Genomic DNA, 14,195 nt, shown 5'->3' with positions numbered 1-14,195 from the left:
TGAACATGTGTCTCATACCGATGAAGCCTAGAATGAAGAGGACGGATAAGAGAGAGGGAAAAAGAGAGGCGGAGAGAGAGGGGGAGGGAGAGAGAGGCAGAGAGAGAGAGACAGAGGGAGGGAGAGGGAGGGAGAGAGAGAGGGGGGAGAGAGGCAGAGAGAGAGGGGGAGAGAGGGAGGGAGAGAGAGAGAGAGAGAGGGGAGTGGAGAGAGAGAGAGAGAGAGAGAGAGAGAGAGGGGGAGGGAGAGAGATAGAGAGGGAGGGAGGGAGAGGCAGAGAGAAACAGAGAGAGGGGTGTTCATAGAAGATCATGAGAGGTCAGTAGGAGAAAGTGAGAAGTTATGTTGAGTCAGAAGTCAGTGTAAGTGTTGGGTCTGGAGTCCACTATCAACAAACGTTATCCCATCCTTTCTCCTTCTCCACCTCTCTCCTTCTCCTCTGGTGTCTCTCTCTCTGGTGTCTCTCTCCCTCCCCTACCTCTGGTGTCTCTCTCTCTGGTGTCTCTCTCCCTCCCCCTGCCTCTGGTGTCTCTCTCTCTTGGTTGATGTAACATGCAGTAAGACAGAAGCTCAGTTAACAAGGGCACAGTCAAGGTCCTGAGTTTTAATAGAAACACATCATCACTATCCTCCGAGACCGACAGAGAGGGAGGGAAGGAGAGGTGGAGGGAGGTAGAGGTGGAGGGAGGGAGAGGTGGAGGGAGGGAGAGGTGGAGGGAGGGAGAGGTGGAGGGAGGGAGAGGTGGAGGGAGGGAGAGGTGGAGGGAGGGAGATGTGGAGGGAGGGAGAGGTGGAGGGAGGGAGGAGAGGTGGAGGGAGGGAGGGAGAGGTGGAGGGAGGGAGAGGTGGAGGGAGGGAGAGAGAGGTGAATTTGAAGTACAAATATAAACTTTATTACAAACTGAAAGTGAAAGCCAGTCAAATACAATGAAAGAGAGAGGGAGAGAGAAGGTGAAATAGAGGGCTGGAGGGGGAGAGAGAAGGAGAGAGAGGGAGGGAGTGCTTGATCAGAGGGCGTGTGTTGACAGCTCCAGCCTTGCTTCCTGCTTCCTTGCTTCCTGCTTCCTTGCTTCCTGCTTCCTCCTCCACTAGCCGAGTGCTGGGCAAGATACTGCTCTAGACACACTACACCAGCATGCTACAACTATCTGTTTATCACTATACAGTTTACTCAGTGTGTTCTAGACACACACACACCCCTCCCCACAAACACACCCACCCCCTCCCTCCCCTTCCCCCCCCCCGTCACCTTGGTGATCTTGGGGTGAGTGCAGCGGCTGTTCCCGGCGGTGGCGTGCATCCAGGTGCTGTCAGGTGGGGAGCACTCCTGCCGCAGAGAGCACTTCCTCTCCTGGACACACCAGCCACACTCGAACCTGGGGTCGGCCTTCAGACACATCCCACAGCTGCCCCGCAGAGCACGGCACTTATACAGGTGAGCTGGAGGCAGAGACACTTATACAGGTGAGCTGGAGGCAGAGACACTTATACAGGTGAGCTGGAGGTAGAGACACACTTATACAGGTGAGCTGGAGGCAGAGACACACTTATACAGGTGAGCTGGAGGCAGAGACACTTATACAGGTGAGCTGGAGGCAGACACACTTATACAGGTGAGCTGGAGGCAGACACACTTATACAGGTGAGCTGGAGGCAGACACACTTATACAGGTGAGCTGGAGGCAGAGACATGTGAGACCAACAGACATCATGGGTGAACAGAGAACGGGGGAGGGGTGGAGGAACAGAAAAGTGAGAAGGGGGGGGGGAAAGGTGAGAGGGGAAATAGAAAGATATGGTGAGAAAAGAGGGGAGAGAAATAGAGAAATCTATATTTAGATAAAGATGGATTGGGAGAGTGAGGGAGAAATTAGGAAGGGAGGGTGAGAGAGAGACAGAAGTGGGAGACAGAGAGAGAGAGAGAGAGAGAGAGAGAGAGGAGTGTGAGAGGAGTGAGAGAGAGAGAAAGAGAGGGAGGAGGGAGGGAGGGAGGAGGGAGGCAGACCCAGACAGACAGCCCAGCTGGGCACTAGTTAACAGCCTCGGGACATCAAAGGAGCAGCATATCCATCCGCCACGGCCTCAGCACTAATCTGATTGGCCACGGATAAGCTTTAAAGTAGAGCCACGTTAATTAAAGAGAACCAAATGAATGATTTAATTACATAATACATCTCCTGTGGACAGCAGGGTGAAGAAAAGACATGGCCAGGCACTCAGCCTCACAGAGATAACAGGGGGGAGGGGAGAGGGGGGAGAGGGGAGAGGGGAGAGGAGAGGGGAGAGGGGAGGGGAGGAGAGGGGAGAGAGGGAGGGGAGGGAGGAGAGGAGGAGAGGGGGGAGAGGGGAGAGGAGGGGGGAGAGGGGAGGGAGGAGAGGGAGGAGAGGGGGGAGAGGGGAGAGGAGGGGGGAGAGGGGAGGGAGGAGAGGGGAGGAGAGGGGAGGGGAGGGAGGAGAGGGGAGGGGAGGGGGGAGAGGGGAGGGGAGGGGGAAGAGGGGAGGAGAGGGAGAGGGGAGGGGAGGGGGAGGGAGGAGAGGGGGGGGAGGGGGAGAGGGGAGGGGAGGGGGGAAGAGGGGAGGAGAGGGGAGAGGGAGGGGAGGGGAGGGGGGAGAGGGGAGGGAGGAGGGGAGGGGGAGAGGGGAGAGGGGAGGGGAGGGGGGAGGGGGAGGGAGGAGAGGGGAGGGGAGGGGAGGGGGGAGGGGGAGAGGGAGGGAGGAGAGGGGAGGGAGGAGAGGGGAGGGAGGGGGGAGGGGGGAGAGGGAGAGGGGAGGGGAGGGGGAGAGGGGAGGGAGGGAGGAGGGGGAGAGGGGAGAGGGAGGGAGGGGGAGGGGGGAGAGGGGAGAGGGGAGGGGAGGAGGGGAGGGGGGAGAGGGGAGAGGGAGGGAGGGGGAGAGGGGAGGGAGGGAGGAGAGGTAGGGAGGAGAGGGGGGGGAGGGAGGGGAGGGAGGAGAGGGGAGGAGAGGGGAGGAGGGAGGGAGGGAGGAGGGAGGAGAGGGAGGAGAGGAGAGGGGAGGGAGGAGAGGGAGGCGAGGGGGGCGAGGGGAGGGAGAGAGGGAGGGGAGGGGGGAGAGGGGAGGGAGGAGAGGGGAGGGGGGAGAGGGGAGGGAGGAGAGGGAAATGAGGGAAGACAGGGTTCATTACTGGTGGCAGTAATGAAGGGAGGGGGAGAAAAGAGAAGAGGAGGGGTTGTACTGTACCTTGGATGTTGAAGGGGTTGTCGATGACAAAGTTGCCGTTCCAAACCACTGATAAGTCGACTGGGAGGTCACTGATGTCACTTCCCTCATAGTCATACTGGAGAGAAAGAGAGACAGAGAGAGAGAGAGAGAGAGAGAGAGAGAGAGAGAGAGAGAGATGAAGAGATAGAGATGGAGAGAGACAGAGAGAGATGAAGAAAGAGAGAGAGAGAGATGAAGAGTTAGAGATGGAGAGAGAGATGGAGAGAGACAGAGAGAGAGATGAAGAGAGAGAGATAGAGAGAGAGATAGAGATGGAGAGAGATGGAGAGAGAGAGAGACATAAATAGAGAGATATAAATAGATATTCCTAGCACGTTCTATATATCCATCTCAGCTAACAATAAATATAATAACAACCCTATCTGTGAGCAGTGAAGCAGTGGAAGAGAGATGGAAATGTGGAATGCAATGGGAAGACAGGAGAGTTCATTTTAACGTTAGTTAAGTGGCAAGTTAGAGGGAGGAAGAGGAGGAGGAAGAGAGGGTGATGAAGATGAGAGGAAGGGAGGAAGGAGGATTAAGTGAAACTGGCATTTTCAATTTGTTCCATGACACCCCTCGTTTGGGGGCTTCGCCTGCATGCATGCATGCACACACATATACACACACACACACACATATACACACACAGCTCGTCTCATACATCATTCATGTGGAAGGGCTATAGACACCAGTCCAGTAAGTAGTGGGTCTGTATTAAACTTTAACTAGTCCGATTACACACACACAAACACACACACACACACACAGCCCCCAAAACACCCACAACACACAACCCTGCAACTCACACACACACGTAGGTACCACATAATTCCTTATTCATAGGGCCTGTGTTCACCAGCCAATCACACCATGTCAAGAGAACTTTACCTCCCCTATCTAGAACCATCTAGAACCAGGGAACCAGAACTCAGCATCTAGAACCATGGAAGCAGAACACTTGTGAAACATCTTATACCACTAAACACTCTGTTCTATAGTTCCTCTCTTACTACAATGTCACCACTGCAAGTCTTGCTATGCAGTTACATGGCGGCTAATGTGTAACTCAGTGTAAAGTGTAACTCAGTGTAAAGTGTAACTCAGTGTAATGTGTAACTCAGTGTAATGTGTAACTCAGTGTAAAGTGTAACTCAGTGTAAAGTGTAACTCAGTGTAAAGTGTAACTCAGTGTAAAGTGTAACTCAGTGTAATGTGTAACTCAGTGTAATGTGTAACTCAGTGTAAAGTGTAACTCAGTGTAAAGTGTAACTCAGTGTAAAGTGTAACTCAGTGTAAAGTGTAACTCAGTGTAAAGTGTAACTCAGTGTAATGTGTAACTCAGTGTAATGTGTAACTCAGTGTAAAGTGTAACTCAGTGTAAAGTGTAACTCAGTGTAATGTGTAACTCAGTGTAATGTGTAACTCAGTGTAATGTGTAACTCAGTGTAATGTGTAACAGTGTAAAGTGTAACTCAGTGTAAAGTGTTGATGAATGCTCCTCTGGTTTGTAAAGACTGATGACGTTTGGGCCTCCTCTCTCTCCGTACCCCGACAGCCGAGTCTGCACCATGATCCCCAATCCATCCTCCCAGCAGCCCCGGGCCTGGTGTCTCCCCAGGGAGGAGCTCTCCTCCTGGGGCAGCCGCTCTGCCTACACCCCCTGTCTGGGCCTGGAGCTCATAGCGCTGGAGGTGTGAATAATCGAGCTCACATGCAGATACACACACACATACACAGACCGACTTACAAAGACACACACACACAAGCTCGCATGACGCTACACTTAAACACACACACTTCGCTGCCGGGGTAATTAATTGGCGGTACCCCCTAGTCACCCCAGGGAGCTGAAAGAGAGCAACGCCAGCACAAGGTGAGACACACACACACACCCCTACCCACACACACACCCCTACCCACACACACACACACCCCTCCACACACACACACCCCTCCACACACACACCCCTCCACACACACACCTCCACACACACCCCTACCCACACACACACACACCCCTCCACACACACCCCTCCACACACATCCCTCCACACACATGGACACCCCTACACCTACAAGCGCACACACAAGGTGAGCAGAAGCCCGTCCCTGACCTCATTACAACACACACTCCTTTATCTCCCCATCCCTCACTTCTCTCTCTCTCTCTCTCTCTCTCTCTCTCTCTCTCTCTCTCTCTCTCTCGCTCCCCCTCGCTCTGAGTGCGCCCTCCTGGGAGAGCATGTTCCAGGTTACCCATACAGGGAGGAGTGTGTGTGTGTGTGTGAGCAGCTGGATATCCCGTGTCTGCATGGATGGAAAATGCCTATGTTAACAAAACCTAGCATCTGTAGATAGTGAGAACATAAGTGTGAGTGTGTGTGTGTGTGGGTCAGCCTGGTATAATTAGTCATGTTGAAGGGATAGCAGGAACACCAGGACCCCAGCCTTAAAATAACCCAGCAGACTGGAGACACACACCTCCCTCTCCCCCCCTCTCCTCTCCTCCCCCCTCTCCTCCCCCTCCCTCCTTCAGCAGACTAGAGACTTAAGTTCACACTTCTCTTCTCCACCTCCCTCCTCCCGCCTCACCTCTCTCCCCTGCCTCACCTCTCTCCCCTGCCTCACCTCTCTCCCCTGCTCACCTCTCTCCCCTGCCTCACCTCTCTCCCCTGCCTCACCTCTCTCCCCTGCCTCACCTCTCTCCCCTGCCTCACCTCTCTCCCCTGCTCACCTCTCTCCCCTGCTCAGCTCTCTCCCCTGCCTAACCTCTCTCCCCTGCTCACCTCTCTCCCCTGCTCACCTCTCTCCCCTGCCTCACCTCTCTCTCCTGCCTGTCTTCCTCTCTTCCTCTAGCCGCCTCCTGCCTCCCTGACATAGTGACTAAGAGCACAATCTCTCCGCTGTCCTCTCCTCCTCTCCTTCCAGGGACAGGAACGTGGAGAGGAGAACTTGTTCTGTGGTTTCTTTCCTCCTCGACTCCTTTCTATCTCTCTTCCAGTTCCAGTTTCTTCCTCTCTCCCCCTCCTTCTCTCTCTGTGTGTAGACAGCATGCCCCCTCCTTCTGTCTGTGTGCGTGTGTGTGTAGACAGCATGCTTTGTTCTAATTAGAGCTACTACAGAGGAAGCTTCAGACATGTCTTCAGTCAACCTAATTAAGCTGCTTCTCACCCCAAACACAGCCTGCTGCAACACAGCCTGCTGCAACACAGCACACACACACAAACATATGTGTGTGTGGCTACTGTGTGCTGTGTCTGTGTGTATCTGTGTGCATGTACTGTATACAGTGTGTGTGTGTGTATCCCTGTGTGTGTACTGTGTACTGTATGTGTGTGTATCTGTGTGCCTATACAGTATACAGTATATATGTCTGTGTGTGCATGTGTGTGTGTGCAGGTGTGTGTGCATGTGTGTGTGTGCGGGTGTGTGTGGGTGCGTGTGTGTGTGTGCGGGTGTGTGTGCATGTGTGTGGGTGTGTGTGTGTGTGTGCGTGTGGGTGCGTGTGTGTGTGCATTTGTGTGTGTGTGTGTGTGTGTGTGTGTGCGTGTGGGTGCGTGTGTGTGTGCATTTGTGTGTGTGTGTGCATCATTAATCATGCAGCAGCAGGACCAGCCAGGGTGCTGATGCTGGCGTCTTCAGTCCTCCAGCTGGATACACACATCTCCATGATGCATCTCCATGAAGCATCTCCATGAAGCATCTCCATGATGCATCTCCATGAAGCATCTCCATGAAGCATCTCCATGATGCATCTCCATGAAGCATCTCCATGAAGCATCTCCATGAAGCATCTCCATGAAGCATCTCCATGAAGCATCTCCATGAAGCATCTCCATGATGCATCTCCATGAAGCATCTCCATGAAGCATCTCCATGAAGCATCTCCATGAAGCATCTCCATGAAGCATCTCCATGAAGCATCTCCATGAAGCATCTCCATGAAGCATCTCCATGAAGCATCTCCATGAAGCCAGGGCTGTGGTGTGTGTGAGAGAGAGTGTGTGTCCCTTTGTGTGTGTGTCCCCTGTGTGTGTGTGTCCTGTGTGTGTGTGTGTGCGTGTGTCTGTGTGAGGGAGAAATAGAGTCAGTATGTGTTGTGTGTGTGAGAAAGAGAGTCTGCGGCATGTGTACGTGTGAGTTTGTTGTGTGTGCGTGTGAGTGTGTGTGTTGCTGAGAGAAAAAATTGAGCAAGTTTCACTGGTAAGTGAAGCGAGCACACTGATTGGACTAAAGAGACTAGAGCGAGCCTCGTTATTGGCTGTCGACAGTCTCAGCCCACATCACTCAACTGAAAAGTTACTTTTAATTATTTTCTTTCTTTCTCATCCTTTTCTTTTCTCCATCCGAGCACCTCTATCTCTTTATGATTCTTCAACCTCTCTCCTCCCTCCTTCTCTGAATCACTGAAGCCTGCCTCATGTCTCTCTCTCCTCTCTTGCTATCCTCCCTCCTCATCCCTCTATCTCCTGGGTCTGCCTGCCTCTCTCTCTTTCTCTCTCTCGTCTCCCTCTCTCTTTCTGTCTCTCTCCGTCTCTCTCCTCTCTCTCACCTCCTCATCCCTCTATCTCCTGGGTCTGCCTGCCTCTCTCTCTTTCTCTCTCTCGTCTCCCTCTTTCTTTCTGTCTCTCTCTGCTCTCTCCTCTCTCTCCTCTCTCTCACCTCCTCATCCCTCTATCTCCTGGGTCTGCCTGTCTCTCCTGGACTCCACTGCAATTCATCATCATTTTATCTGCGGTGCTGCGCTGTAATTGGCTGCTATCTCAACCACCTGACAGGCCAGTCCATGGGGGGCTGTATAACAGACACACACACACACTCATGCAAGCACGCACACACACACACACACACACAAGCACACACACACACACAGACAAACACAGGAACGGGCCAGAATCCCTCCCTCCCTCCCTCCCTCCCTCCCTCCCTCCCTCCCTCCCTCCCTCTCTCTCCGGGAGGACAGGATGAGAGAGATGGGAGAAGGCCACATTAGAATATGTTTGTAAAGAATTGTACAAAACAGGTGATTAGAGCTCTTTAACCTGGGAGGGAAATCACACCTGCAGGATGTCACTCATCTTCACTGATGCAAAGGACTGTGTGTGTGTGTGTGTCCCCACACACACACACTAAGGGCCATTCCCATAAAGACATGCTAACCCAGCCGTGCCGCTAACACGCTAATCACACAGCATGCTAACATACTAAGAACACGCCACGCTAACTAGCTCCTAATGGCTATAATTAGGCAGCTCTGATTGGACCGTGGGCGTGAGCAGGTCTCTGTACGGACTGACAGCTGTGTGTGTGTGTCTATCAGGACTGACAGCTGTTCCAGCGGCTGGCAGACACACACACACGTGTCCTCGTCCTCCTCCTCTTCTTACCGTGCTCTTCTGACACTGGATGCTGGAGCTGTTGAAGCGCAGAGCGGGCACAGTGTGGAAGCTGCCCTGGATCAGGAACACACACTGGTAGTTCCTCTGGGCTGACTGGGGCTGGGGCAGGTTCCTGGCCAGCAGCGTGATTGGCCGCAGGCTGCCCACCGGCACGTAGATCTGGGGGGAGGGCAGGAGCTGGGGGCACTCCTGGAGGAGGGGGGAGGGGAGGGACGAGAGAGGAGGGACGAGAGGGGAGGCAGAGTCAGATACATTTACAGCGGTCACACACTCGTTTATGGAAGTGGGGATGAGAGTCAGGAGGTTACATCCCTAAGAAGAGGGAAGAGGGGAGGGGGAGATGAGGGGGGGGGGAGAGGGAGAGAGGTGTGGGGGGGAGGGAGAGATGAGGGTGGGGGGAGGAGAGGGGAGCAGGAGGTGTGGGGGGAGGGAGAGATGAGGGGGGGGGGAGGGAGGTGTGGGAGAGTGGAGATGTGAGGGGGGGATGAGGGAAGAGTTGGATGAGGATGTAGGAAGGATGTTATTTGCAGAAACACAATGTTTTGTAAACACGTGCATACACACATACACAACCTTCTTTCCATCACTACTCCTCCCTCCCTCCCTCATGCCAGTTTGTTGTGTGTTTAGCTCAGTCTCAGTCATGCCCCTCTGGTGTTGGCACAGAACACACCAGCTTTGCCAACATCACTGATCCCTCCCTCGCTCCCTCTGTCTCTTTCTCTCTCTCGCTCACCCTCTGTGTATCTCGCCCTCGCTCCCTCTGTCTCTCTCTCTCTCTCTCTCTCACCCTCTGTCTCTCTCTCCATCCTTCTGTCTGTCTCTCCTCCTCTCTCCCTGTCATCAGCACACTCGTGACATCACTGATCCTGCTCTGGGCAGGAAGTCTGCTCTGGAAGAGGACATCACTGATCCTGCTCTGGGCAGGAAGTCTGCTCTGGAAGAGGACATCACTGATCCTGCTCTGGGCAGGAAGTCTGCTCTGGAAGAGGACATCACTGATCCTGCTCTGGGCAGGAAGTCTGCTCTGAAAGAGGACATCACTGATCCTGCTCTGGGCAGGAAGTCTGCTCTGGAAGAGGACATCACTGATCATGCTCAGGGCAGGAAGTCTGCTCTGGAAGAGGACATCACTGATCCTGCTCTGGGCAGGAAGTCTGCTCTGGAAGAGGACATCACTGATCATGCTCAGGGCAGGAAGTCTGCTCTGGAAGAGGACATCACTGATCCTGCTCTGGGCAGGAAGTCTGCTCTGGAAGAGGACATCACTGATCCTGCTCTGGGGCAGGAAGTCTGCTCTGGAAGAGGACATCCTTTCAGCCGGTGGCCGAGGTGACAAAGCCTGCTTCAGGCAGGGCTGGTGTGTGAGGCAGGGCTGGTGTGTGAGGCAGGGCTGGTGTGTGAGGCAGGGCTGGTAAGTGAGGCAGGGCTGGTGTGTGAGGCAGGGCTGGTGTGTGAAGCAGGGCTGGTGTGTGAGGCAGGGATGGTGTGTGAGGCAGGGATGGTGTGTGAGGCAGGGCTGGTGTGTGAGGCAGGGCTGGTGTGTGAGGCAGGGCTGGTGTGTGAGGCTCGGGTGGGAGTTTTCCTTGTTACTCTTTATTGAGGGACCCAGGTACACAGTGCAGCAGAAGAGGAGATCATGTCTCCTGAATGATTTAATTGGGCAGGTAAAGTTGCCAAAATGGACGACACAGAAGCTGTTGTTGGGGCTGGTCGTGGTGAGGTTACGCAGTGAGGCAGGTTAGGCAGTGAGGCAGGTTAAGCAGTGAGACAGGTTAGGCAGTGAGGCAGGTTAAGCAGTGAGACAGGTTAGGCAGTGAGGCAGGTTAGGCAGTGTAGCAGGTTAGGCAGTGAGGCAGGTCAGGCAGTGTGGCAGGTTAGGCAGTGAGGCAGGTTAAGCAGTGAGGCAGGTTAGGCAGTGTGGCAGGTTAGGCAGTGTGGCAGGTTAGGCAGTGAGGCAGGTTAGGCAGTGAGGCAGGTTATGCAGTGTGGCAGGTTAGGCAGTGAGGCAGGTTAGGCAGTGTGGCAGGTTAGGCAGTGAGGCAGGTTAGGCAGTGAGGCAGGTTACGCGGTGAGGCAGGTTAGGCAGTGAGGCAGGTTAGGCAGTGAGGCAGGTTACGCAGTGAGACAGGTTAGGCAGTGAGGCAGGTTAGGCAGTGAGGCAGGTTAGGCAGTGAGGCAGGTTACGCAGTGAGGCAGGTTAGGCAGTGTGGCAGGTTAGGCAGTGAGGCAGGTTAGGCAGTGAGGCAGTGAGGGGTCTCCTGTCTAAGGTCCTGCATCAGGGGGATTCAGTAGCTGCTGGAACTGGTGGGTACCTGCCAGGTTAGACTGACCAATAAAGACCTCAAATCGAATCATCAAATCAAATCTCTCCCCCTCTCCCCCTCTCTCCCTCTCTCCCTCTCTCCCTCTCTCCCTCTCTCCCTCTCCCCCTCTCTCCCTCTCTCCCTGTCTCCCCCTCTCTCCCAGCTGGCACTGATGATTGCGTGGGCCGCAGTCTTGGAACGATAAACTCAGAAAACAAACAAACACATGGGGAGAGCGGGATGAATGTGAGAAAGAGAGATGGATCTAGATTGAATGGGGAGGAGAGGGGAGGAGAGGAGGGGGAGGAGTGGAGAGGAGGGGGGGAGGAGTGGAGAGGAGGGGGGAGGAGTGGAGAGGTCTGCAGGGTGATATGGAGTAACGTTACAGTCCAGTGAAGTGAAGCAAGCTGAGCAGAGAGCAGGATCGGCCATGACACACACACACACACACACACACACACACACACTGAGTGAGATGAGGGGGTTGTGCTGGTGTGATGATACATCTCTCTTGAGACACTCAAGAGTGATCTCAATCTGTGATCGTCTGCTTGTGTCCGTCCCTGTACATCTCTCTACAGACACTCTCCAACAGGTCAGGTCTCTGTGTCTGTCTGTGTGCTGTACATCTCTCTACAGACACTCTCTAACAGGTCAGGTCTCTGTGTCTGTCTGTCTGTGTGCTGTGCATCTCTCTACAGACACTCTCCAACAGGTCAGGTCTCTGTGTCTGTCTGTGTGTGTCTGTGTGTGTCTGTCTGTCTGTGTGTGTCTGTGTGCTGTATGTTGTATATTTAAAGATAATAACTATCTGATGTTACCTGCATAACAACACAGGTCACCCTCCTTTCCCTCCTCCCTATCCTGTCTTCTTATATATCTATCCTCTCTCTCTCTCTCTCTCTCTCTCTCTCTTTCTCTCCCCCTCTCTCCCTCACGCCATTAAACTAAAAGCCACCCAGAGAGAAGGCTATGAAGCTTTAACACAGTCAGTGCTTCAGGCCTCCAGCTAGCTCCATGGCAGGGGGGAGTCGTGGGGCTGCAGGCCTGGGCAGGTGCAGCGTGAGGTGGGTAAGCATGGTGCCAGGCCCAGCCTGCTCCCCAGACTCCCAGGGGAGGACAGCCCCAGACAGCCACAGGAGGGAGCAGGCTCTGGGGATGGAGGGATGAGATGATGGATAGATGAGAGGATGAAAGAGGGTGAGCTGATGGGATTGGTGTTTTCCTCAGGGGGGACACGGGGTTAGAGTTGCAGGAGGTGTGTGTGTGTGTGTGTGAGAGAGAGGGTCTGTCTGTCTGGGATAGGGGAGTGTGAGTGAGAGAGGGAGTCTGGGGCAGGAGGACACAGGGGAGAGAGCGAGAGAGGAGAGAGACAGCGAGAGAGAGAGCGAGAGAGAGACAGCGAGAGAGAGAGAGCGAGAGAGAGAGAAAGCGAGAGACAGCGAGAGAGAGAGAGACAGCGAGAGAGAGAGCGAGAGAGTGAGACAGCGAGAGAGTGAGACAGCGAGAGAGAGAGAGAGAGCGAGCGAGAGCGAGCGAGACAGAGAGAGAGAGAGGGGGTCTGTGGAGCTTGGAGGGCTGTCTGATCATGGCAGGTCTCACACCTTGTGAGAAATCACCCCACAAACTCAACTCCAGAAACACCATTCCAAAAACAGCACCCAAGAAACACCATTGTAGAAACACCAACCAACAAACCAATGTTGTAGAAACCAACATCTCGCTCTGTCTTTGAACCACCTCTGTCACCGCATCTCCTCCCTCACATCACCACCCCAAAACCTCCCAACTCAACCTCATCTCCTCCCTCACACCACCACCCCAAAACCTCCCAACTCAACCACATCTCCCCCCTCACACCACCACCCCAAAACCTCCCAACTCAACCACATCTCCCCCCTCACACCACCACCCCAAAACCTCCCAACTCAACCACATCTCCTCCCTCACACCACCACCCCAAAACCTCCCAACTCAACCACATCTCCCCCCTCACACCACCACCCCAAAACCTCCCAACTCAACCACATCTCCCCCCTCACACCACCACCCCAAAACCTCCCAACTCAACCACATCTCCCCCCTCACACCACCACCCCAAAACCTCCCAACTCAACCACATCTCCCCCCTCACACCACCACCCCAAAACCTCCCAACTCAACCACATCTCCCCCCTCACACCACCACCCCAAAACCTCCCAACTCAACCACATCTCCCCCCTCACACCACCACCCCAAAACCTCCCAACTCAACCACATCTCCCCCCTCACACCACCACCCCAAAACCTCCCAACTCAACCACAACACAGCAGGATCTCAACATGAACAGACACTTTCACACAGACACTAATATTTGTTCCTTTGTTTGAGTGCTTGAGTTTGTTTGTTGGGTTCGCGTGCTCTGTTTGTCCTCTGGTTCTTACAATTTACAATTAGTCATTTAGCAGACACTCTTATCCAGAGCGACTTACAGTAAGTACAGGGACATTCCCCTGAGGCAAGTAGGGTGAAGTGCCTTGCCCAAGGACACAACATCATTTGGCATGGCGGGGGAATCGAATTGGCAACCTTCAGATTACTAGCCCGATTCCCTAACCGCTCAGCCACCTGGCGGTTCTTGATCCCTTTCTCAGGGGTGAATCACCTCCACATGTTCAGCCTGCTCAGCTGTCATGTGATGTTTACCCTGTGTGAGCTGCCATCCATTTAGATACAGCACCACATGTCTAATATGTGGCACTATACTTCTATTCTCACCTGGCTTGCTGATATCTCCTGTACTGCTGTATTGTTTCTATTAGAGGTATAATCATGTTAAGTAGCAAACTATTGTCACATACAAATGAGATCTATCAAAAATCTGAAAGTATTTCAAAGGTGTTTTTCATCTGGTCTGGCCTGGCCTGGTGTTTATAGATGTGTTGCATCAAATCAAGTCTTTTTTCAGTCTTCAACACTCCAATCTTTCAAATCAACCCCCCAACACACACACACACACACCCACACACACACAAAGGAACAAACAGTGAGACACACACAGAGGGGTCTTTGATGCCCCCCTCATAGGAAGACATGCCAGTTGTGTCTGATTAGTCCTGTCATCTCTGCTCTCAGCAGGGCTTAGGGGGGGGGAAGGGGGAGGGGTGGGGGGAGGAAGGGGGAGGGGTGGGGGGAGGAGGGGTGGGGGTAGGAGGGGTGGGGGTAGGAAGGGGGAGGAAGGGGGAGGGGCGGGTGTAGAGAGAAACAAAGGCAGACAGTGAAAGACA

At 53.8% G+C, this 14,195-nt stretch overlaps 1 protein-coding gene across 1 annotated transcript in view; it reads right to left on the bottom strand.

The window, feature by feature from the left end:
• Window positions 1-14,195, bottom strand: part of LOC136945526 (plexin-A1-like) — a gene marked incomplete at its 5' end in the record, with an annotated part of 74,049 nt that overhangs the window by 17,243 nt on the left and 42,611 nt on the right. The window contains 4 exon segments of the mRNA XM_067239411.1: window positions 1,004-1,116; window positions 1,250-1,440; window positions 3,199-3,295; window positions 8,610-8,810. Of these exon segments, the coding sequence (XP_067095512.1) occupies window positions 1,004-1,116; window positions 1,250-1,440; window positions 3,199-3,295; window positions 8,610-8,810 (602 nt within the window).

This window comes from Osmerus mordax, chromosome 7 (assembly GCF_038355195.1).
Source record: "Osmerus mordax isolate fOsmMor3 chromosome 7, fOsmMor3.pri, whole genome shotgun sequence".
Lineage (NCBI taxonomy): Eukaryota > Metazoa > Chordata > Actinopteri > Osmeriformes > Osmeridae > Osmerus > Osmerus mordax.
Note: the sequence above shows the minus strand (reverse complement) of the source record. Positions and strands in the feature narration are given on the sequence as shown.